Source organism: Malurus melanocephalus, unplaced genomic scaffold (assembly GCF_030028575.1).
Source record: "Malurus melanocephalus ecotype Western Australia unplaced genomic scaffold, MMel_1.1 scaffold_238, whole genome shotgun sequence".
Lineage (NCBI taxonomy): Eukaryota > Metazoa > Chordata > Aves > Passeriformes > Maluridae > Malurus > Malurus melanocephalus.
The window spans coordinates 1,045,960-1,068,582 of NW_026623470.1; the positions used below are offsets into that span (position 1 = coordinate 1,045,960).

The 22,623-nt window shown below is 34.3% G+C and overlaps 1 protein-coding gene across 4 annotated transcripts in view; it reads left to right on the top strand.

Moving 5' to 3' along the window:
- Positions 1-22,623, top strand: part of FMN1 (formin 1) — a 150,429-nt gene that overhangs the window by 116,957 nt on the left and 10,849 nt on the right. For all 4 annotated transcript variants that reach the window (XM_057375088.1, XM_057375089.1, XM_057375090.1 and 1 more), the window contains one exon: positions 2,062-2,154. In XM_057375088.1, coding sequence (XP_057231071.1) covers positions 2,062-2,154 — 93 coding nt within the window. The remainder of the gene's footprint in view (positions 1-2,061; positions 2,155-22,623) is intronic.

Genomic DNA, 22,623 nt, shown 5'->3' on the forward strand with positions numbered 1-22,623 from the left:
AATAGCTCATTTAGAAATAAACAATTTTCAAAGTAGCCTGTTACATTCAATTTCACTAACATACAGCTCCTACCAAGGAAAAGAATCAAAAGTTTATTACATTAGTGGAGAATCTGTTTGAACTTGGTAATGCTGAAACAGGTTTTTTACTATCCCAAATCATTATTTTGGAATGAGATGGTGAGAGAAGAAATTTATGTATGGTGTGATAGCTGTCAACTTCCTCACAATTCCCTCCGATTCCTCAGAATTTCRGAACGACATTTATTCAGAGAGGAGCTTTTCAATGTGTATTTAAAAGAAGGAGTGCGTAATAGGATCCTTTATCTCCAAATCATTCTAATAAAAACTTTTCTGACGTAATTTTCTTYTAAAGAGGAAAAGGTTTGTCCTTTAGTTAATATGAGAACAAAATATAAATAATAGATGTAATATTCCCTCATATTATAGTATTTTTAGCAAGGAAAATCAAAGCAATTAATGGAACTAGACTTTTCAGCTTTAGCATTTTTTATATAAYGTTTGGCATGACGTTTTTCTTTTTTAACATTATGTTTCAAGTAAATAAAAAACCAGCTAAACAAAAAACCTTATATACGGGAAATTCAGTGAATGGTAGTTACCCTAAGATGTCTTATAAACTTCCCTGGTTTCTGATTTTTTTGTTTAATTTAAATTACTAAAGACACATAACTGAACAGCTAATAAAATAYTTTCTTTCCCTGTCTAGTGTGTTTAAATTACCACTCCTTCTGCCTACTATCTGGCATGCAAACAAATATCCATTTGAATATTTGAACAAATATCCATCTGAATCATTTGAAGGGTTTGTCATACTGTAYAAGTGTCAAAACTTTAGCTTAAAGATAAGTTGTAACCCAGGCCATTTTACACAACCTATATGAGTTGTGGAGGGGTGCTAAATTAAAATAYACTCTTAAGTGGGAACAGATATTTTTTCGGTATTTTTCTGTAAGAATTGTCCAAATGTATTTCTACTCTCAATTAATTGAAAAGTTGTGCTTCTTGCAGTAAGTCCTGATGGTCCAAGGGTATTGCAGGCACGACACTGCTTGCACAGTAAAACGTATGCATCTGCTTTCAACCTTCTGTTGTCTTTTTGCACTACACTACAAATTTAAATTACTGTGACATTAATTACACTCAACTTGCATTTCCACAGTTTTGCATTATTTTCTGTTTAATKATGGTAGCAATATGGTGTGCATACAGTTCATGCAGACAAACTGTAAGTGTCAAGTTTAAGCCAAAATAAGTTTCCATCTAAATTTAGGCTCTTGGGAATGAGGAGTTGTGAAAGAATAATCTTGTAGTGGTTCATAAATTCAGTTGCTAAATGGTAAAGTAATTTCATTTTGATTTCTGTCTCCCTTCATCTTTAATGTGGAGCACTGGGATGCACAAAGTTTGCTAGAAATTCTAGGCATTTTAAAATTCATTGGCAGAAGAGCATGAATTTTTTTAGAAATTGGCATGGCATCAGTTCTTAAAATAGATAGATTAAATAGCAAACAAATTGCACTTAAACGTCAGTTAACTTTCTTACAGACTTCTACWGTTTCATATCACGGTCTGGAGATGGAATACTTAAGTAATGCTGAATTCCTGCATCTGTTTCACAAAAAATGGTTGAGGATAGGATGCTTGGCACTGACTAAATCAGTGGTTAAAATCAATCCAGATATCAGGCATCCTCCACTCRGCACAGAAAGAAAGTTTAAAGCTTTAGGTATTCCATGTAGAGTTTGTGTGTGAGGCAGGATATGTTTGTAGCAAGCCTTAGCACATTGCCAAAGCATTTTAGGACAAATTTCTTACTAAAGACAAATTCTAGTCTTTAAACGCATATAGAATTTTTTATTTAGTATGCTAGCTAGTATTGGTATTTTTTTATTTTATGTAATTGCTGGATTCCTTAGTGCTTCTTTACTACCTCTAAAGTAAGTTCAGGTGACTAATTTAGATGTAAGYTCCTATGGTGGTAAAATCTACTTCTGGTACATTACTTCTTCCAYAAATGTGTCTCATCTTTTTTTGTAGCCTCTGAAAAGCAGATGAAGTTAGTTTGCAGAGAGTCTTCTGAAGAGCATCTCCAGCCCTTCAAGGAGAAACTGGAGGAATTCTTCCAGAAAGGTAACCACATCTGAAAAAAAAGCTTATTGCCAAATAGCATAGTGGTTTACAAAGTTATGCATMATGTAAGCTGCATTAAGTATCTGTTTCCTCTGAAAATTCCTATGGATTATATTCCTAATGGGCCTAATATATGTTAATATATGTTGATATATGTTTTACAGATCTTAGACATCACTTGTCAAAGATAATTGCTCTCTTGATCTCACCCATTTCCCATTGGTTATTGTATGCTTTGTTCTCTATTACTGTTTGTAGGCAAAATGAAAAATATATTCATCACAGACRAAATTTATCATAGGGAATATAAAGCTTCAAGTTTATGAAAGATTAGAGTAGAAGACAGTCTTTTTGAGAAAGTCCACATACATACTTGTCATCTTTTATCACTAGCGTGAGCTTATGAACTGACTTATTCATATTTAAAGATTTTGTCTTTTGTGAGACAGAAATAAGCATTTAAAAAGTGATTTACCAGATTTAGAGTCTGGAGACAATGGGTGAAATCCAAGGTACAATTTGATCCTCAGTTCTAGACAATGTAAATGAAGGTTTCTGTTAAAAACAACAGTCCTGCTCCCTCCTGTTTCCCAGACTATATGTTCTCCATCACCTGCTTATGGAGCAGAATATATATGGGAAGAGATCTTCCCCCCTCCCCTGTAATAGTACAGGCTTTTTGGTAAACAAAATAAATTCTGTTTTTCTGACAGATACGAGACTTGTTCTCATGGAAATGGTAAACAGTTTAACAATTTACTATTTTGAGAAGTCAGTTGAGCTATCTGAATCTACTCATCCAGAATATTTACTTAGTATTAGTGAGYATCAAGAAGAAATTTTTCCTAACATCCAATCTGAACCTTCCCTGACACAGTTATCACTTGTTACGTGCGAGAAGAGACTGACCCCCACCTCACTATACTCTCAGGGAGTTGTTGAGAGTGAGTGATGAGGTCTCCCCGAGCCTCCCTTTCCCCAGGCTAAACATCCCCAGCTCCYTCAGCTGCTGCTCAGCAGACTTGTCCTCCAGACCCTTCACCAGCTCCGTTGATCTTCTCTGAACACRCTCCAATGCCTCAATGTTTTTCTTGTGTGAGGGGCCTAAAACTGAACACAGGATTCAAGTTGTGATCTCACCAGTGCCAAGTACCGGGTGTTTTATCACTTCCCGAGTCCTGTTGGCCACAGTATTTCTAAGATCCATTTAAAAACACACATTTCTAAATCTCACATTACCAGGAAAGCAGGACTTCATCATGTGTAACCACTACTTGGGAAGACAAGCGTCATAACTCTGAACTTCTCCCTTGCATCCTCYTTCTTTTCCCTGGTGTATTTTTGAGGATGATGTTAYGTGGTATGAATTATCCCTTTGGTTGATTCAGCTTGGCCCCTTCCAAATTCCATGTTCATCCCCAGCCTACTTTCTGGAGATCAGCTTTAGAAATAGAGAAGGCCTGAATGCAGTGCAAGACTGTTCAGCAGCAGCTAAAACATGGATGTATTATCACCACTGTTTTCRTCACAAATCCAATCTACAGCACAGCAGGAGTTCCTGTGAAGACAGTTAGCTCCACCCCAGTTAAAGCCAGCAGAAGGAATAGCAAATCATATYAACACAGTCTCAAAATATAGAGACAACACAGTACCTGGTTTCTCCTGCAATGCTGAGCCACTGTTTTTATCATACTCCACTTTCTGATGAGTGGAATATCATAAAAATACCCAATCTTGGAAGAAGACTATTTCTGCTTTAGATAAAATTGCAATTTAATTGTCCATTATTGTTTCAAATAGAAAAACATACTTTCTAAATATTTTCCCTGCTTATGCCTATTGATGTGGAAACTGAGATACATTCATCTTTGTGTGACAGAAAATTTTATCCTTATGTGTGTGAATAATGTATATGTTTTTTAAAAAAGAGAGGATACATTCCTGCATGCTATCCAAGGACAGTAAGTTCTGTATGTTTAATTTATTTGACACTTTTTAGTGAGGTCTTTTGCATACTAGAAAGAGCAAAACCACATGGATTACTTACTTGTCCATGTACTTGCTTTTTCTTATGTTCCCTTATCCTTTGCTTTGTAAGGTTGTGCTTTATGGTATCTCCTCAGACACTCATAATTTTGTATAAYTAAGCTTCTCATCTTTTGCCATCTTACTCTACCTTATTCTGAGATGAGTTTTCAGTACGTTGTCAGATTCTATAATGATTGATTCTATTTTTCTGTCAGCCACCTGAGTTGAATCTCTATAATGGTTGATGGTACTTCCTGTGGCATTAGAATGGAAATCCTAAAARCTTCCACACTGAAGATAGGTAAAAGTAATAGAAACCCATCTTGATTTATGACACTAGAATAGGCCTTAGACAAATGTCATGCTCAGAGGTGTCTGCAAACTCAGCTGCTTCTCTGAAATTAGGAGTTGACTGTTGATGCTGAGCATCCCATAAGCATCTGTTTTCAGTTTTGTTTGTTTAAAAAAGAGTTGTGGCTGCTTTAAGCAAATGTAAGAAAAAAATTGTCTGTTATCTTTCTGCCAGCTCACAGCAAGTATCCAAAACTCAGATGCTYCTCTGAAACTCCTGGCTTGAAAATAGGGCTGGAACTCGTAGCTATTAGGTTCTTTTCCCACMTGCACAATTCCCATCATTTCTAGTCAATGCTAAGTTGGAAATACTGTAAGAAAAAAAAAATCCTGGTTTGCTTATACAGAAATATTTACATTTCCTAATTATAATTAATACCAATTAAATCTAATACTTGCTGTGTTGTAACAAAAAACACTGAGAGTGTTATGGAGACTGACATTCTGAAATGCTAGAGGGGATAAACTGTACTTTTGCTGATGTCAGTGCTGTTTTGTATAACTGGATGTAATGTAGCCCAGTGTCTTCAACAGGGAATTAGGTGCCAGAAGCTTTGGGTTCTATTCCACATTTAGCTACTTTACATGKGATGCTAGTAGAGTTGGTTAATATCCTTTTCAGAGAGTGCCCCACTTTTCTGGTACACAGAACATTAAATAATGATTATTGCTGGTTTTTGTAGTGAAAGATGATCTTTGTCAAGTACTTTGTGAATCCCACATGAAAGACATCTTGTGTAAACTGTCTTAATGCTTCACTGGCTGTATTTGATGCGCCTGTACTTTTTGGAAAAGGCTTAGACTGTTCTCAAAGTTGAAATAATCTTTAGTAAATCTAATTATATTACGTGCAAAAAATTATTAGTTTTACTACAATATAGGGACTTACTAATTASTGTAAATTGATATACACTTAGTGTATTTCCATTTGAAATTACTGTATGGGGCTGCTAAAAATACGTTTGTAATTATTTTCCATTTAAATGGCCAAGATATGCAAGAAGACCTTTGAAATCATGAAATTAATGTGTGGGTTAGAATGCTCTTTAATTCACTGAATTTTTGTTCAGAAGTTCTTAGAAGAAAACTCTCCTTTTGATTTGAAGTTATCTCACGCAAAAAAAATTACAACAGTTAGATGACTATGAGAAAGATGCAAAATATTATATTTTGAAAAGGAATTAAAAGCAGTTTGGTTACTGCAACTAAAAGGGATTCTGGCCATTAACCATTAGTGTTGTTCATAGTGTTTCTTAGTCTTCTTGTGCATTCCCTCTAGAACAATACAAAACAGAAAGTAAATGACAGGAGTAGGTAACTAAACTTATTTTGCCACCTGACTATTTCATATTGTTTGTCCATTTTAATAAATGTGGAAATGCATAGGACAGGTTCACGCAGGATCTTGCARAATCTGTTTCCAAATTTTTCTTCAGTGCATCCAAGTCAGAAAGCATATAAAAACTTTAATCTGTGGTTGGTTTCCTCCCTCACGTACTGGAATGTGAAAGTGAAAAACTCTTTATGCTTCATTGCTGTTAGCATAGGAAGAGCATAGCTCCTTCATTTCACTTAGAATAAAGCATCTTGGTGATGAAGACTGTGCTATTACAGGAATTAATTTAATTTAGAACAGAAGGGAAGGAAGTAGTCTGAATGCCAAGACAGAACAGGTTTTGAAACCCATTAGTAGTGGAGAGCAAAGCTATTTGGGAAAGGTGGATGATACACTGAAGTGTCCAAGGTAACAAGCAAGATTGAGAGGGAGGGATTTTTCAAATAGAGTAATCTATTAATTCCAAAGAAAGAGAAATTGTCCTGTGTTTAGAATTCTAGCCTAACACTTTGGAAACATTGGTTAGATTAATTGCTACAACTGCYGTGCGTCACTGTACTACGTGCTGTACAACACTGTGCTATGTAAGGGACTGTGCAATAGAAAAATAGAGTTATGGACCTAAGGAGTCACCRCAGCATTAGGCCAGCTAGTGCATTTTTCAGAGAAGCTTAGCAACCACATGGGAAAAAATCCACAAACCCACTTTTAACTGTTGAGTTTTTTCTTAATAATTTTAACCAGTCTGCTACCTAGGCATGCATCCAGTCCAGTGCACTTTTGAATGTATTTCTGGTGTAGAACAGGAGTTTTTAAACCACATTTCTGGTTTTGCCTGTTGGAGTGCACCACAGAGGATTGTTAGGATAGTCCATTGGGAAAGAAAATAAAAAATTCTRTTAGGAAGGCCATGAAGATGGTCAGAGGGGTGGAGCTGATAGTGGGGCCMTTCAGTCTGGAGAAGAGAAAGCTCTGGGTAGATCTCACAGCAGTCTTCCAGTATCTAAAGTCAGCTACAAGAGACACAGAGAGGGACTTTTTGCTAGGATATGTAGTGATAGGACAAGGGGGAATGGCTGCAAACTGAGAAAGGATAGGTTTAGATTAGATATTAAGAAGACATTCTTTACCTTGAGGTTGGTGAGGCATATGAACAATTTTCCCAGAAAAGCTGTGGTTTTCCATCTCTGGAAGTGTTCAGGGCCCAGTTGGATGGGGCTCTGAAGCACATAGTCTAGTTGTTCCAAACACCCCCATGGCAGCAGGGTTGGAACTAGATGATCTTTAGGGTCCCATCCAAACCAAACCATTCTATCTTTCTATGATAAAAGCTAGCAGCTGGCCAACTTTGAGTTTCTTCATCATTTCCTACTTGTTCCTTGATAAAGAAATATTCTCTCCTAGATGTTCTTGTGCTTTAGGTTCTCATACTTGGTGATTTATGCTTCTCATCTAGTAGCACTTACATTAACCCTGGGAAAGCAACTTTTATTAGTTTGTGGCCCCATATGTATTTTTGGTGTAGGAGGATATTAGCGTAGTTTATTATATTAGGGAAAAAAAGGTATTTCCACCCATAACTGCTCTTTTTCTATCAAAGAAGATTATGAAGTATAAAGCAAGATATTAATGTMATTTAGTAGTAGTGAATCAGAAGTCAAGAAGACTCCCAACACAGCATTTTCACAATGCAATAATACTTATTTTTTCTCTCTTACTGTCAACAGGACATACCTTTATACATCTTAATACAGTCAAAGATTAGGAAGAAAATTACATTGGCACTTACTTCCTTTCATAGTGTGACAATATTAAATTGTTGTTTTTAAGACAGATATAGAGATTATATTTTACATTGTTCCTCAAAGCAGTGTGGTGGAGCTTGTCTGTAATGAGATCCCAAAATATCAGAAATCTCTGGGAACTGCTTAAAATTCTTGCTTCTCTGCAATAAAATTGCAGGGTTTTTTTCCCCCAAGAAGAATATTAACAGAAAGAAAGAGAAATATTCTAAAACTGTATATGAAATTAAGTCACATACTTGTCTTCCCACTGGTGTTGTAGTCCTCTGCTTTAATATACATATCAGATTATGGTACTTGTGTTCCATTTTATTTGTRAAGCACTTGAATGTTTTAATGCTGAACAAGTGAAGTAGGAAAACAAGGATAATTTTTAAGAGCACTGAGTTTCAGTAGCAGCTGTCTGTTTATGTACTGTGTAAACAACAGCAGAAGAGCAAAAGCGTTTACAAGAATCTTACACTTGGCCAGATCTTTCTTACCTGCAATTAGGAAGCTACTTCTATCAACTAAAAAATATTTCTCTGTACAGATAATCATTCCTACAAAGCACGAGACTCTCKTCCAGATTGTGTAACTGTCCACTCTGATTATCAAATACTGATTCTTCCTCTTGTGAATAAAATGTACAGATATGAAGACTTTTAACTTCAAAGCTTTATTTTCTGTTCTACTTATYGTAACCATTTTTTCATTTAATTTGTTTTCACTGAGATGTTTTATTATCTCTGCCACACATATGCAGTTCTCACATTAAACAGTGTGGGAGGATATTTATGCCCAGTGTCAAACATGAAAAATATGTAATACTTCCTTGCAGTGATAATGTTTGCTTAAAACTTTTTATGCTTCCCAGCAATGACATTACAGACCAGGCAAAGTTTGTGTTTAGATCTGGAACACTGTTTTATATGCCAGGAGAATTACTTTAATCTTTCAAACTGTTTGTGACAGACATAACTGTTTTCATCACTCAAAGATTGTYATATTTAAACAGATGAAAGAGTGATTTACATAAATTGGCATGAGCCTGCAAAGCACAGAACCTTCTTGCTGTGGTGCTCTGAGATTGTATAGTTCGACAATGGCCTCAGTCCATAAGATACCAAGTAAGTTGTTCTGGAATGTGATTGCATCCATATGCCTCCTAAGTAATRCAATATTGACAATGAGGTGATTCAAAGAACAAGAATTTGCTCTGAAATGAAYATTTTCTCCTACACTACCAGAAGAATTAATCAGCATCAAAGTCCTGAAAATTGGTGTTAATTACACCTATGACTTTTGAGGTAACTTCCAATATATTATTTTTCAAACAGATGTACATCAAATTGCTATGACCAGTTTCACTATACCAAGACTTACTSTAAAAATTGGAAGGTTACACTCTATTATAAAGTGTAATAAGAATGTAATTTAGAAGAACTGGTAATTGAAAATGCAGTGTCATCCTCTCTTAGAGGATGAGGAATCTCTTATAGAACACAGTGTCTTCCAACTTCCTTTCAATTTGATTGTGTTATAATGAATTGCCGAGGCTGTTACAAAGTCACTGGCATGTCATGGTAGAGAAGGATTTCTTATTGATAGCAATAGGAAGTGATATAATGAATGTTAATGTTAATACCCTTGATTTAATATAAAAATATGATGTATATTAGTCATAAGATCTATTCCTACAATTACTGATACCTTTACTATAACCAGTATCAGCTATCTAGAGTTCAACATCCTCTTGAAATTCTCATTGTAAACTCTATTTTCCGTTCAGTGCCACTGGATTTCTTCCATCTTCTCTATCATAGACTTAGAGGTAAACAGAACTGCAGGTCATGCACTTAAATAATGAAAGACCCAAACACCCTTGGTCTCAAGAGACCCCAGTAACAACCTCACACTGGTCACTCTTACCTTATGTTTGTTCCCTGTGCTCTGTAATTTTACACCATAGTCTTTATGTTAAGCTTGGAAATACCCTTCAMTGCTATCATATAGTGCAAACTGATTATGACAGTAACATGCTTAATCTGGTATGCAATTACATGGAATACCTCTGTAGAATTTTGTAATTTTGATATGTTAATACTTTTCTCAATTATTTTTCTGGACCTGTGCAAGCACATGAATATCCTGTTTTAATGCTTTTGAGCATGATTGATAAAAATACTAGATGCTGAAAATTTCATCAAAAAATTCARCCTCTCTGAATTAGTTTCTCTTAAGCTGTAAACTTCAATTTCCTTTTTAAGCAATAAGAACAGGTAAAACCTGCAGTCTTGTTGAACAGGATGTAGCAGGACTGCTGTTTTGAGAATAAAAATAACAATCACAATGTTCATAGGGCAGTTTTCAGACATTTCAAGCTATTTGAAGGACAAAACAGTAGGTTGCTACTGAGCTCTCAAAACTGAGGAATGACAGAGTAAAACCATATGGATAATACAGTGTTGTGAGATTACAGCTGTGATTAAAGACAGACTTCTAAATGAAAAAAAAAGTCTGATTTCAGGTCATCATTCAACCAACCTTTCTTGCAACTCCTCTGATATCTTTGTGCCTAAATAGTTCAGATGTTAGGGCAAGATACTTAAAAATTTATCTTTGTCCTGTGAAGAGCCTTTACTGTGCTGCTTTTGAACACCTTGACCGAGGTAGAGGAATCAGAAGTTTTATTTCTCTTAAGAGATGTGTATATCAAATTTATCGGAACAGTATCAATTCAAGCTTCTTAGCTTCAGAATTTTTCAGCTATCTAAATGTTGTCCCAAGTCAACTATTTTGAAAGTGTCAAAAAATATTTTAAAGTACTTCAATTCAGCTTCTGAACAGCATATTTTAAGATATAACTGTTTGTACAAAGCATGTGTACAAAGTCTTTCATCTTGGAAATGTCTTAGTGTGAAAGTTCCATCCACAAAATGTTGCCATTCTATTGCTGTTCTGTTTTGGAACAGAATGTGGTATTGTGGAGGTTTCTGGTGCCCTGGCACAGGCAGGGATACCTGACTAGACACAATAGTRTATCTTCTGTGGCCAAGCAGAAATCTTCAAATGTTAAAGGATATAGTGCTAAAGGAAGAACAGCTCTGTAAAATGTGTTTGGTKTGATTATCTGTGGAGTTATCAGTACAGTTAATCAGTAAATGTTTATAGTGTATTTCCTTAACTTCTGTTTTACGCAAAGGGTTTGACCTAGCATTGACTTGAAAGAGATTTGGATAGGGCAAAAATATATATGTTACTATATTATTAAGCTTTATACATCAGGAATTCTTTTCTCACATGTGATTGGCAGTTCCTAGGACAGAGAATCCCCAGATKTAGTTAGGAGATCTTATTCTATTTGAAATAATGGTACGGGAACTTTGGCTATTCTTCTTTTCAAATTCCAGTGATTTTTCATTGTAATGTAATTTGATGTAGGTTTGGTTTTGTTGTAAATGAAATAAATTTTCTGAGGATTAGAATTTCTTTTCAAATTTAAAAAATATTGTCAATAATTTTATGTTGTTTCTTATTTTTTTTTAAATAAGTGGCTCTTTTAAATATTTGATGTAATTAATATTGTGTAGTTATAAATTCCAAAGTATATTATTACTTTTACCTTATATAATTTTTAACCTTCTTTAAGTTTAAATTTTTTWAAAGTTTTTTTGAGTTGAGATTCAAGACTTTCTTGGTCCAACTGAGAAAATATCTAAGAGGAATTAAGCTCATTATGTCTTTTATTACAGCAGAATTAATTTAGATGCAAATGATTTGTGTTAATTATCTTTGTCAGAAATAGTTTTTGTGGGGTTTAATAAAAAAATCAAATCAAAATGGTAGTCAGATAAAACTTTGACTACAATTGTATTTAACTCTTATGCTAATAGGAAAGTTGGGATTGTCTTTTGCACAGATCTACTGTTACTCTTGAGTAAAAGCCACTTCTAAGAGCTGGGAGGTATCTCATAAACACTAAGGTGACAATAAAGGCCTAGAGGGACCGCAGACACAAATTCTGCAGTGATGTGCTCAGCTGGTGCACTCACATTCCCTGCTACTGCCAGCTAATACTCATATCTTCTTCTTTCCTTTCATATGAGGATAAACATAAACATTAAAAAATGTTTATGTACTCTGCAGGGAAAAAAATCCAGACGCTCCCAGCATAGAGTTCAGCGGAAAATAAGCAAGCTGTGAAACACCAAAATAGATCAGGTAGAATGTGTAATAACTCTTGTTATTTTCCTAGTCTTAAATTAAGCTAACATGAGTTTTTTCTTTTCCTTTTGTATACACTCTCATTTCTCTCATCACAGTTGTATCTGAGTACTTTCAGGGAATGAATTAATGACCTGACTAATGTGTCACACATGCCTTACTTCTCCCAAGATCCTTGCCCCATTGTTGAGTTTTAGGTTTTTGTTTAGAAATTGAGAGATCCTTTTTTCAAATACATTCTTCCATGTGTTTATCACAAAGAAGGCAAGCTYAGAAAAAAAATCAATGCCTTGTATTTGAATGCAGTTTGGTGTTTCTTATAGAAAAAAGAAAACATTAAAAAGAATCCTGTACAAAATACTTTTTAATGTTAGTATCCTGTATTTTATTTGTGGCCAGAAGGAGAAATATTCCMGGTCAAAGTTTGTTCAAGTTTTACTCTTCTTTCACATTTCATTTAAAATTACAGGCCTTTTGAACTAGTAGCTAGATAAATTTTCCTGTATTAATTGAATTTCTAGAAGATCTTTGAGTTAAAACCAAGAATTAATGCACTGGAAGTATGAAGTAATTTGGCAAATATTTGTGATTTTGTAGAGTAAATTACATTTTTGTTTGAGAAAGTATTGAGCCTATAAGTATTTTTAACCAGCTGTAATAACTATTTTTTTAGAATGTATGTAGTCCAAGGGAAGGGATTTATCTATTTTTTTTTTTTTTTTAATTAGAAGTTAAATAAGACATGCATGCCTTTTCATAACAGCACATGTGATTTTTGAGCAGTATATTTTCTTTATTTTTGTACTTGTTCCTTGTTTAATTATACTTATTTAAATGTCATATTTCTCAAGCTGAATCTTAGGGTTTCATACTAAATATGAATCTTTATAAACAGTACTGTTGTGGTTAAAAATTTAGAATTTTACTGAAAGATTTTTAATTTCTTGTTTAATGCACGCAAGTTTTTTTTTAAAACAAGATCTTGCTAGGTGTTCTTCAAATTCAGTTTTGATTCAGGTGTTAAGAAAACCTCATTGAACTTCAGAGGCCAAACTATATATTTGTGATATTAATAGATAAATGTGGGCGAGTTCCCTGTATRCCTTCTTATAAGTGATCWAGAGTTTCATAAGGCCTTTTCAAAATAGRGTTTCATAAGGCCTTTTCAATATATTTGAAAAGTCTATATTGCTGAACAAAAAGGGGAAGGTGACTGTCATACTTCCAAGCAACACATTTTCAGAAGGTCAGAAGGATTAAATTCATTCTCAATAATGTAATTTTTTCTGTTCATGCTTTTTATTGACAGTCTTTGTTTCTTAAAGAAACTTCATTGCTATTTTTCTGTTTAAAGAGAAATGTAGCAAAGAAACAGATGTGTCCCACATAAAATATGCAATAAATCTTGTCTCACAAATTCTTTGCTCTGAACTTTCTGACAGAAACTGTCAAATATCCACTTTAATTCTAGTATAAAATGTTCACTTTGTGTCATGGCGCCAACCACCATATGCTGGAATAAAGTCAGTAACCAGCAATAAAAAAAGGCAACATACACACCTTTGAAACAGTACAAGCAATCAACAGTGAGAAAGGTCTATATAAATCTATGGAGAATTAATCTCAGCTTTGCCACTATCCTGCTGTGCATTTACAATGAGACTTTGCTCCYGACCACCAGAAGTGGCTTACTTTGCAGGAGGAGTGTATCCTAATGAGGGGAAAATGCAGGGAAAACAAAGCAGCAGCTTTTAACCCCCCACCCCCAAGGTTTGGATCACCTAGAAGTGCATGTCCTAGTGTGTTCAAACGTGTGGGGCCACTACACATCGTGTATTTCTGTACTTTAGCTGATCATGTGAAACCAATCTTGTCTGAGCTCAATCAGCAGAAAAAACTTGAGCTTCTTAAATCACTGTTATCATTCCACAGGAGGAGGCACTGCTATGGATTTTCTCTCCTCAGATTTTCAGGCCACAATTTTCATAAAGCTTTTCTGAAATTAGTTTGATTGTGTTTGTATAATTATTTATTCTTTACCCACTAGATTAGCAGCTGGTTCACTATCAATTTTTTTTTTCTTAAATAATATTCTTTTCTTTTTGAAATGATCTCCTGGTTCTTATTGGCTTTCAGTAATCATTCAGCTATTTAAAAATAYTGTTCTTGGTATAAGAATGGGCCGATCTTTAATGTTTTTAGTTCTGCTTACAAAATAAGATGGTAATTACAGATAATCTGGATGGTTAGTTTTCCCAGACACAGAACAGATTCGATTTAACCTTTTTCTGTTTGAAAGGATTAGAACTAATTTTTCAGTTCCGTAAACTGTTTAGATACATTTAGTCAGAGATTAATCTTGGAATTAAAACACAACATTATAAGAATTTATTAGAAAGAAAGTAGAATTAAAATATGTATCTCTCTAGTGTTTAAGTACTAACAGGCTTCTAAAAATATTTGTTATCTGGAACCCCAAGTGTGGAAGAATGAGGGATTAATGTCTCGGTTATATTTTAACAGATTGGAGCACCAAATAATTAATTGAATAAATAAAATTGAAAAATGCGATGTTAATTCTTGTTTTGTAATTAATGCCTCTAGGATGCAGGAAAATAAGACTAATGTTAGTCCTTGTTTTAATGAAAAAAATCCCCTTTTCTAAGGARGCTAATTTTGTTTCAGTTTAAAAATCTTTCACAAAATACAATAGAAACATCATACTAAGAAACACATTTTAAGACAGAGGAGTTTACGAAAATAAATATAACACTTCTTCATAGTTAGTTTTAATGTTCTAGTAAAATGACCTTCAACACTTTGTTCTGGCACATTTATAGACAGCATTATCACTTTTAAAAGAAAACATAATTTCCTAGGTTTTTTATTACCTATGATAATAAACACTTTCTTGAATGTGTTGCTTGAGCATGTTCTGCTGGTGTTGTGTCTGCTGGTGTTGTGTCTCTGTGTGTGTGCAAGTGTTTAATTTGTTATGTTTTTGTAACATTAAAAATGCTGAATCTAAGATTCAACAATTTTATATGGTGAATGTTCATTAATGATATATTTTTGTAAATATATATAATTATTTCTTGACCCATACCTAAGATACAGATTGACAACTTATATTCCTGATAACTTGTGGGATACTTGTTTGTTAAGCAGGTTTCCAAGACTGTACAGAGACTGTTTTTACTGTAGAAACATTTGTACATTTTCATCACTGGATGTGAGTTTCTTAGTTAAAATAACTTTTTCACCACTGCAGAGGAAAATAAACTTGTGAGAACTGTTTGAAGGAAGGGTGATTAAGACCTCATGGCAGCAAGTGTTAAGATTGTTTTGAAAGGATTTAAGTTGTCTATACCAGTATTTAAACCATCTCAAAACAAGACATAGCCAAATTTCATGTTAAAAATGTGATCTTTTTTAATTTAAAGAAAAGATAAAAGAAGACTTATGTGATCATACTGCCTGTTGATTAACCCCCTGCCAATGATTTTTAATGCATTGTCCAATTTTGATTAAATGTGATAGGGTTAGAGATCCTGAGATATTAAGCCCTTAAAATCTCGATAAAAATATGTGGCTTAATAGACAAGAGTGACCCTATTAGCCTTCCAGGAAGAGAAAGGCTGTATCTTGAACTCAMCCCTTAATTAAATATTAATGAATTCATCTGGGAACTAACTAAAGTGCAGACCCACAGTAGACCAAGTTTCATTGATTCCATTCTTCCAGACCTTGTTTAATTGACAGCATAGAATAAAGATCTCTTCATGGACATGGGATTGTTTCATTTGGGGATTTTTTACCTTCTAATAGGCTGCAATACAGAACTGTATTAATCCTACAATCAGATATTTACATACAATTTCCAGGCCATCTGTTGAATTCCCTTACTTCATAAAGCCTACCAATTAGAAATTATTAACTAGCTGAAACAGTTTATGAAGTAATACMTGTTAGAAAATTACTTGCTATGAAGCTGTGTATAGAACATACAAGTTTTTTTCATTATTTCTGAAATACAAAATTTTTGTAAGACAAAAAAGTTCCAGCATGAGAACAGTAGACTGTAGCCATGTGAAATAATTTGCAGTCATATGTTTTTTATACATGTGAAATTCAATGCAGTACAAAAAAAAACAACAGAAAATGTTTTATGTTGTATGTATTCTCATGTTTGCTATGTTTATATATGTCAACTAAGTAATAAGAATCCTTTTGGTTAGAACTAATTAAAAGTAATACTGTTCCTCAAAATACAAGGTTATTTTAGAAGTAACTCAATATAATACTGTAGAAGTAGAAGAACATTCAGGTTTTATGTATAGCTCTAGACAGATAGATGTTTGTTGAGAGTATCTCTTCCTAGATCAGAAGCAACTCCTCTAGAATTTTTGAAACATCATAATTTGTTAGAAATTTAATGTTCTTGAGAAAACCTACTCAGTAATTAGAATGAAAGGTATAAGTATCTGAAATTGCAAGATTCATTTTTGCTGAGTACCTAATTTTTGATAACTTTYGTACCCTCTACTGCTATGTTCTTTATTATACCTTTACAAAAAGTAAAGCAATTGTAAAATTGGGTTCAGTCTGTATGAAATGAAAAACTTCATCATGTTAGCATATGACACTAAATTAGACATTGAATTTCCATGTCTTTAATAATTTTGAGACCCCCATTTTCATACTGAATACCAGACTAGGTTTTGTTAGTCAAAGCATGCTCTTAAAAAACAGTATGTTCCAGTTTGATAATGAAGGAAAAAAAAAAAGGAAAATGAAGACAATCCAATTTCTGATTTTACATTCTTTTGTACTCATATACTTTGTGGATTTTCATATTCATGTATGAATACTTGTTTATTTGCACTTGTCATTAGTTAATTTRTTTAAAAAGTGCTATTAATTTTATTTCCATTCCATTAAAATTCACATTTACAGAAAGCAGATTCTGGAAGGGTCAGATATTGAAATWCAATTCCACATGTTATATAATATAAATTAGTTTATGACATTTGCAGTGTATTCTATTCATGGCCTTTTGTGCAGAGCCCAGTCTTTTGCTAGTGGGAAAACACAAAGAATAAAAAGATCGAATCAGTATTAATGATACTTTTGATGAACACTTTTATGAATTGTTAGCTACATGCTGTTAGCTACATCAGCTAAAACAATAGAGCTTCATACTGCATTGAAAACTACAGATTGTTTAATATGCTGAATCAAGTTGCTAGACACCTTGATTGTAATTTTTAAAATAACTATAATCTTGATTATTATGTATATAAACAGCCCAAATGATCYAATTTATCTAAATCTTAGGATTCATCTATATGGCTGTATGATTAGTCTGTATGGCTGTGTGCTGTTGTATTGGGTCCAGCTGGGATGAAGTTCATAGCAGCTGGTATGGGGAAGTGTTTTGGATTTGTGCTAAAACAGTATTGATAGCACAGCAGTGTTTTGGCTGTTGTTGAGCAGCATTTGCCCATTGTCAAGATTTGCTCTTTGTCTCACTCTGTCCCCTCAGCAATAGGCCAGGGTGAGCAAGGATTGGAAGGGGTCACAACCTAGTTAGCTGACCGACTCAGCAGAGGGATATTCCATGCATGTAATGTCATGCTCAGCAATGAAAAAGGAGAGGAAAGGATTTTGGGAGATGTAGTATTGCTCAAAAAATGGCTAGGTATCACTCTGCTTGTGGGAGGTGGGGAGAGATTGCTCTTGCATCACTTCGCTTTGTTCTTCYCCTCTTCTTCGTGTATTGAACTGTGTTTATCTTGACCTGTAAGTTTACATCTCTTTCACTCTTCCTATTCTCTCCTCTGTCCAGTTGAGGGGGAAGGAGTAAAAGTGAGTGAGTGGTTGTGTGATGCATAGCTACTGGCCTCAGTCAACCCACTGTGATTCTAAACTAGCGACCCTTGGGAAAGGGTTTAGATTGCTAAACCCAAGGGTGTAGATTGCTTGTGATAGTTCTTTGCAGCTCATGTACTGGCAAGTGCAGCCCTATGAAAATTTTGTTTTCCATGCAACTGCTTGTAGGCCAGTATATCTTGAGTCAAGGATTTCTTAAAAACTAAATCTATTCAAAAATTTTCACTGTTAACAGATCTATTGAAATCAAAACCAAAGACTCTTATTTCATCCCACTGAAATCTTGCTGGTCTTTGTACTACTATAGTGTAGTATGCTAATAGGTAGAGCATGTCAAGGATTTTGKACATAAAGAATAGAGTTTTTGATGATCCTCTGTAGTAATTTTTGTTCAAGSATACCCTTGAACTTTTTCTTCCACTCTCTAAAGTTCCTGATTAAACATAGTTATTAAAAAAATTCTGTTGCATGACAATTGTTTTTGAGGGTGGAGATAGACCTAGTACACTTCTAGCCTAGGAATCTTCTGAGATTCTGATACCCAAATATATCAGCAATGATAATATCTAAGAGATTTGGATCTCAATTTTCAAGTGGTTCTAAGTCTTGGTGCTTAACAAAGACCCGAGAAAATAAGAACAATTGTCGCTTGTTCTCCTAACTTGATAATGTCATAGAATGTGACTTCTCTTACTTTGGGAAAAGATAATCCAGCTGAACCTCTCTGGGGATAAGCTTTTCTTCCTCAGCCATTAAATCATGAGTTAGTATGTTTCTAGGATGGGGTTCRTGTTTTGACTACATTTTAACGTGTCTACCTAAGAGGTTTTAGTTTTGACTAACAAGGAAGGGGGGTTCCTGTGAGGCTAGAAATGTCATAATAACCTTTTGTCAGTGTTTTAACAGTCTCTGTCCAGGCTTTGTAAAGTTCCAAGAGGAATGTCAATAGGGATTTTGTTTTGGTTGGTTGGGTTTGTTGTTTGCTTTTAAGGTCRAGTTTTGGTTGAGGTTTTTTTTGTTGTCTGTGTCTTGTCCTAGATTCTTTTCACAGTCTTAACTGTGATTGAATGGAAGACATGAGTCAGAAAATACATATTTCCTTCATCAAGGCAAAAAAAAAAAATATCAAATACCTTGTTTTAGGGTGGTGTTTTTCCCCTGCAGAAAACCCTGTAATTTACAAAGCAGTCTCTAAAAGTTCTTGAAGCATATAGTTTTGAACCATAGGAACTCAGCCTTGGAATATAAAATGCCAAGAAAATTGGTAAAAACTTAAGGCATCAGATCTTTCAATTCACAAAGTAGCAAGATACTGAATTTTTTTTTAAAAGCTGTGATGTATGCAACTAAATCAGTACACTTATGTAAATTATCCCTCTTTTGAGATCTCTTTCACAGTAGCCTGATGCATGAAGAGGTATTGGTTCTGTTGTAACTGGAAGCTGCTGTGCATACATTAGGYCTGTTAACAATAAGTATTTTCTAGTAATTTCTCATTTTCAGTGTAGCATTTCACATATTCTTCCATCCTCAACAAGCAGACTATGTAGAAAAAGTAAATGGGGGGATTTTTTTTACCATTTCACTTTAGTGCTACTTTTCTTTTTAAACTGTTGAAGGATCATGAATCGTCATGCTGACTTCTGCATTTCAGTAAAAGGAAGTCATCACAAATATCTGATTCATAAGGCAAATTCATAGGATCATAATCTATTTATTCTCTTACTCTTTGAGCTAGATATCGATGGCAAGATGAGTAAGATTAGTGGCTGTTCTTCAAAGCCTTCAGCTGAATTACAAATAACTTACAGCAAATTGGAACTGTGTATTTTGTAAAGAGTTGTTTTCCTTTCAAAGCTCTTGTCTGTAGAAAGACACCAAAATTCTTAATTGCTCCTGGCTTTCATATCTGTATTCAAAGATTTTACATTGAATAAGATTGTTTCCTTTTTATGGGAAAGGATCTGATACTTTATTCAGGATATGGACTAATCCAAACAATAGAGCATATTAAGAACTTGCATTTAGAAGTGATACCAGATAGCAAATGTTACWTGTGACAATTCCCTGTAATTGTCAAAGCTAATCAAGCCCCTTGAGTCCAAGGCCAGACAGAAGGATTTCTCCATACAAAATGGAGCTTATGGGAAGTAATTTGGAAGAAAGCTAATGTAATTTGTATATATGTAATGTGGAACACCTACAGCTACATCATGAGAAGTTGGTGCAGTACCTCTGGGTCAGCAGAGGGTCAGGCCAATGTGTTTACAGTAGAGATTTAAACTTTGAGTTGAATTTAATCTGAGGTGAGCATCTCCACCTCATGTGTTCAAAGCTGCCTGAAGGCCCAAATGTTATTTTGGTCCTGTCCCTGTTAAGTATTGGCCTGCATTTGCTGTGGAGCTTCCTGTTTAGTTTCATCCTAATGGAAGTCAGTTTACAAGCACCGGAATTTACCTGCAACCAAGTTAATGCTCCATAAATGGCGATAGTGAGGAAATTTGCTTCAAAAGCATCCTAATCAAAAAAGCTYATGCTGGTAACACCATATTTCGATGTTTACTGCTGTCAGGATTTTCTCTGGTATAAGGGGATGATACCAGGTGTCCATTTAAAAACAAACAAAATGTGCTGCATGTAGCTGGGCTATAGAATGCTTGCCACAACAGGTTGTGGAAGTTAAAAGGCCTATGAAAGCTTGAGCATAGAATAAGCAAGTTCTTGAGAGAGAATCCATTGAGAATTACATTACAATGGTATTCAGTGCAGGAAACATTTTGTATGAACTACAGAATCTCAGAGGCAGAGAGAACACTCAGGGGGAAAGTGTTTGTCCTGGTGCATAATTCTAATTCAGTGCCTGCCAGGGGCAGGATATTGGACTGGATGAATCCCTGTGCCAGTCTGATGTGGCTGTTAACATATTCTTGACTTGATGAAACTGAAATTAAACATGTGGTCTAAGAATGAAAGGATTACATGATTCCACTTCTGCAAAAAGCAAATCCTGTGCAAGCAAGTGGGGTGTTACTAGAGAAATTAAAAGTAAAGRGTTCTTTAATGTATGTAATTCTTTTTAATTGCCTTCAGTAATTCCACAAATTAAGACAGCAGTTGATCTCTTTACTATGGGGTTTTGAAGCCTCTGATGAGGAAAAATTATTGTTTCATGGAAACCTATAGTGATTRGTTTTTGTAAGTCATTGCAGGTTGTGGAGGGGGAGAAAAAGAGCAGGATATTACACATTTTGAGTGGAAAATTAGTTAGAAATTTTATGGAAGATTAGAGGATTGCTCTGATCTCTTGTCTTACATGTTACAAATTTTTTTATATGGAGTTGTTAATTTATTTTCTTAACAAGTCTCAACATCTAAATTTCAAATAAATGCTTTTRAACAATTCCTAGGGGGACATGTTTACAGTTAAAAATACAGAAAATACTGTTCACCATATAATACAGGTATTTTCTTCCTTCCTCATTTTCCTTTTATTGATACACAAATACCCATACTGTTACATTAATGTAAACTTTGTGTGTTTCTTCCTAAAAGTCATGTTTTTTCTTTACTTTGTATGAAAAATTAAAACTTCTTTCCACTATCTTCCCTTATCCTGTTCTTACACGATCAAAACGCAGTAAATCAGGTCTTGCCACCTAACTATAARTGTATAAACACATTGTCCTTGTTAGTTCTTGTGTTTCATGTGCAGGAACCTGAAGATATTCAGCTTCTGTTGCAGCTGGGATTGTAGCTATGTTGGGAAATTTGCTTTACATAATTTTCCATCTCCTTAGAAACCAGAAATAAATTATTAATGTAATAATGAATTGTATGATTTTACACACAGTTCAACTTATGTAGTTAACTTCATATAATTGTGATTCATCGAAATTCCAACCTATGTTTTTTACTTTTAATGATATAAAATGAGTATAATGGGTTAAAAATTAGTATATTAGATTAATTTTAAACAAATTTTTGGCACTCTAAGATAAATGCAATAAATCAGAGCTGCCCTATATATTTGTGTTGCAGCTGTCTTGCCACCAAGATTTGAGGTGGGGAACCTAATTAATTGCTTTCCTTGCAAAGGGTACAAAACTTTGTTTCTGGGGATTGCCATATTGATATAATGGGAATAAATATCTCCAATACACTTACCCAATGTACGGAAACATATGAGTTAAAATTAACTTATTTAATTAACAGCAAATATGCTGAGGCAATCAATTTTTTTTTTTTTTTTTTTTTACTATCACAATAAAAACCTCTTTGCCAGTAGCCATACAATGAAATGGAGACATTCAGGACCAATTGCTCAGTGGCCTTGTCTGTGAACTCAAGTTTGTAACTGTATTTCAACTAGGCACTCTTGTAGACTGAGAGGCAAAAATATAAAGTTCTTTATCTTGGTATTAAAAAGTGTCTGAATTCTGTTTATATTAACATTACCACTTACAGGATTATTCTAATGTGGATTAGGAATAACTTCTCCATAACAGTATTATTTTATATATGTGGTATTCTGCTGGAGCTGAAGTTGCTCCTGTGTATTAAGAAGACTTGATCAACAAAATCTCTGTGCTTTTGCATTGAGTATCCAGGTCAGGAAACATTTTGAATAGTAGAGAATGCCTATCTTTTGAAAATCAAATCCTTTTAAGTAGTTCATATGAGCATTCTGTAACAGAGGGACTCAGATTCATTGTCTTCCAAACTCTTGGTTGATTTTCCAAAAAAAATCATGTACATGCCATACATTTAAAACCTTGTACATGTGTTTTCACTTTCCAGCTTCCAGAACAAAATGTGATAGCTGTATTGAACAGTTGGTGTTAACTATGTTTGGTA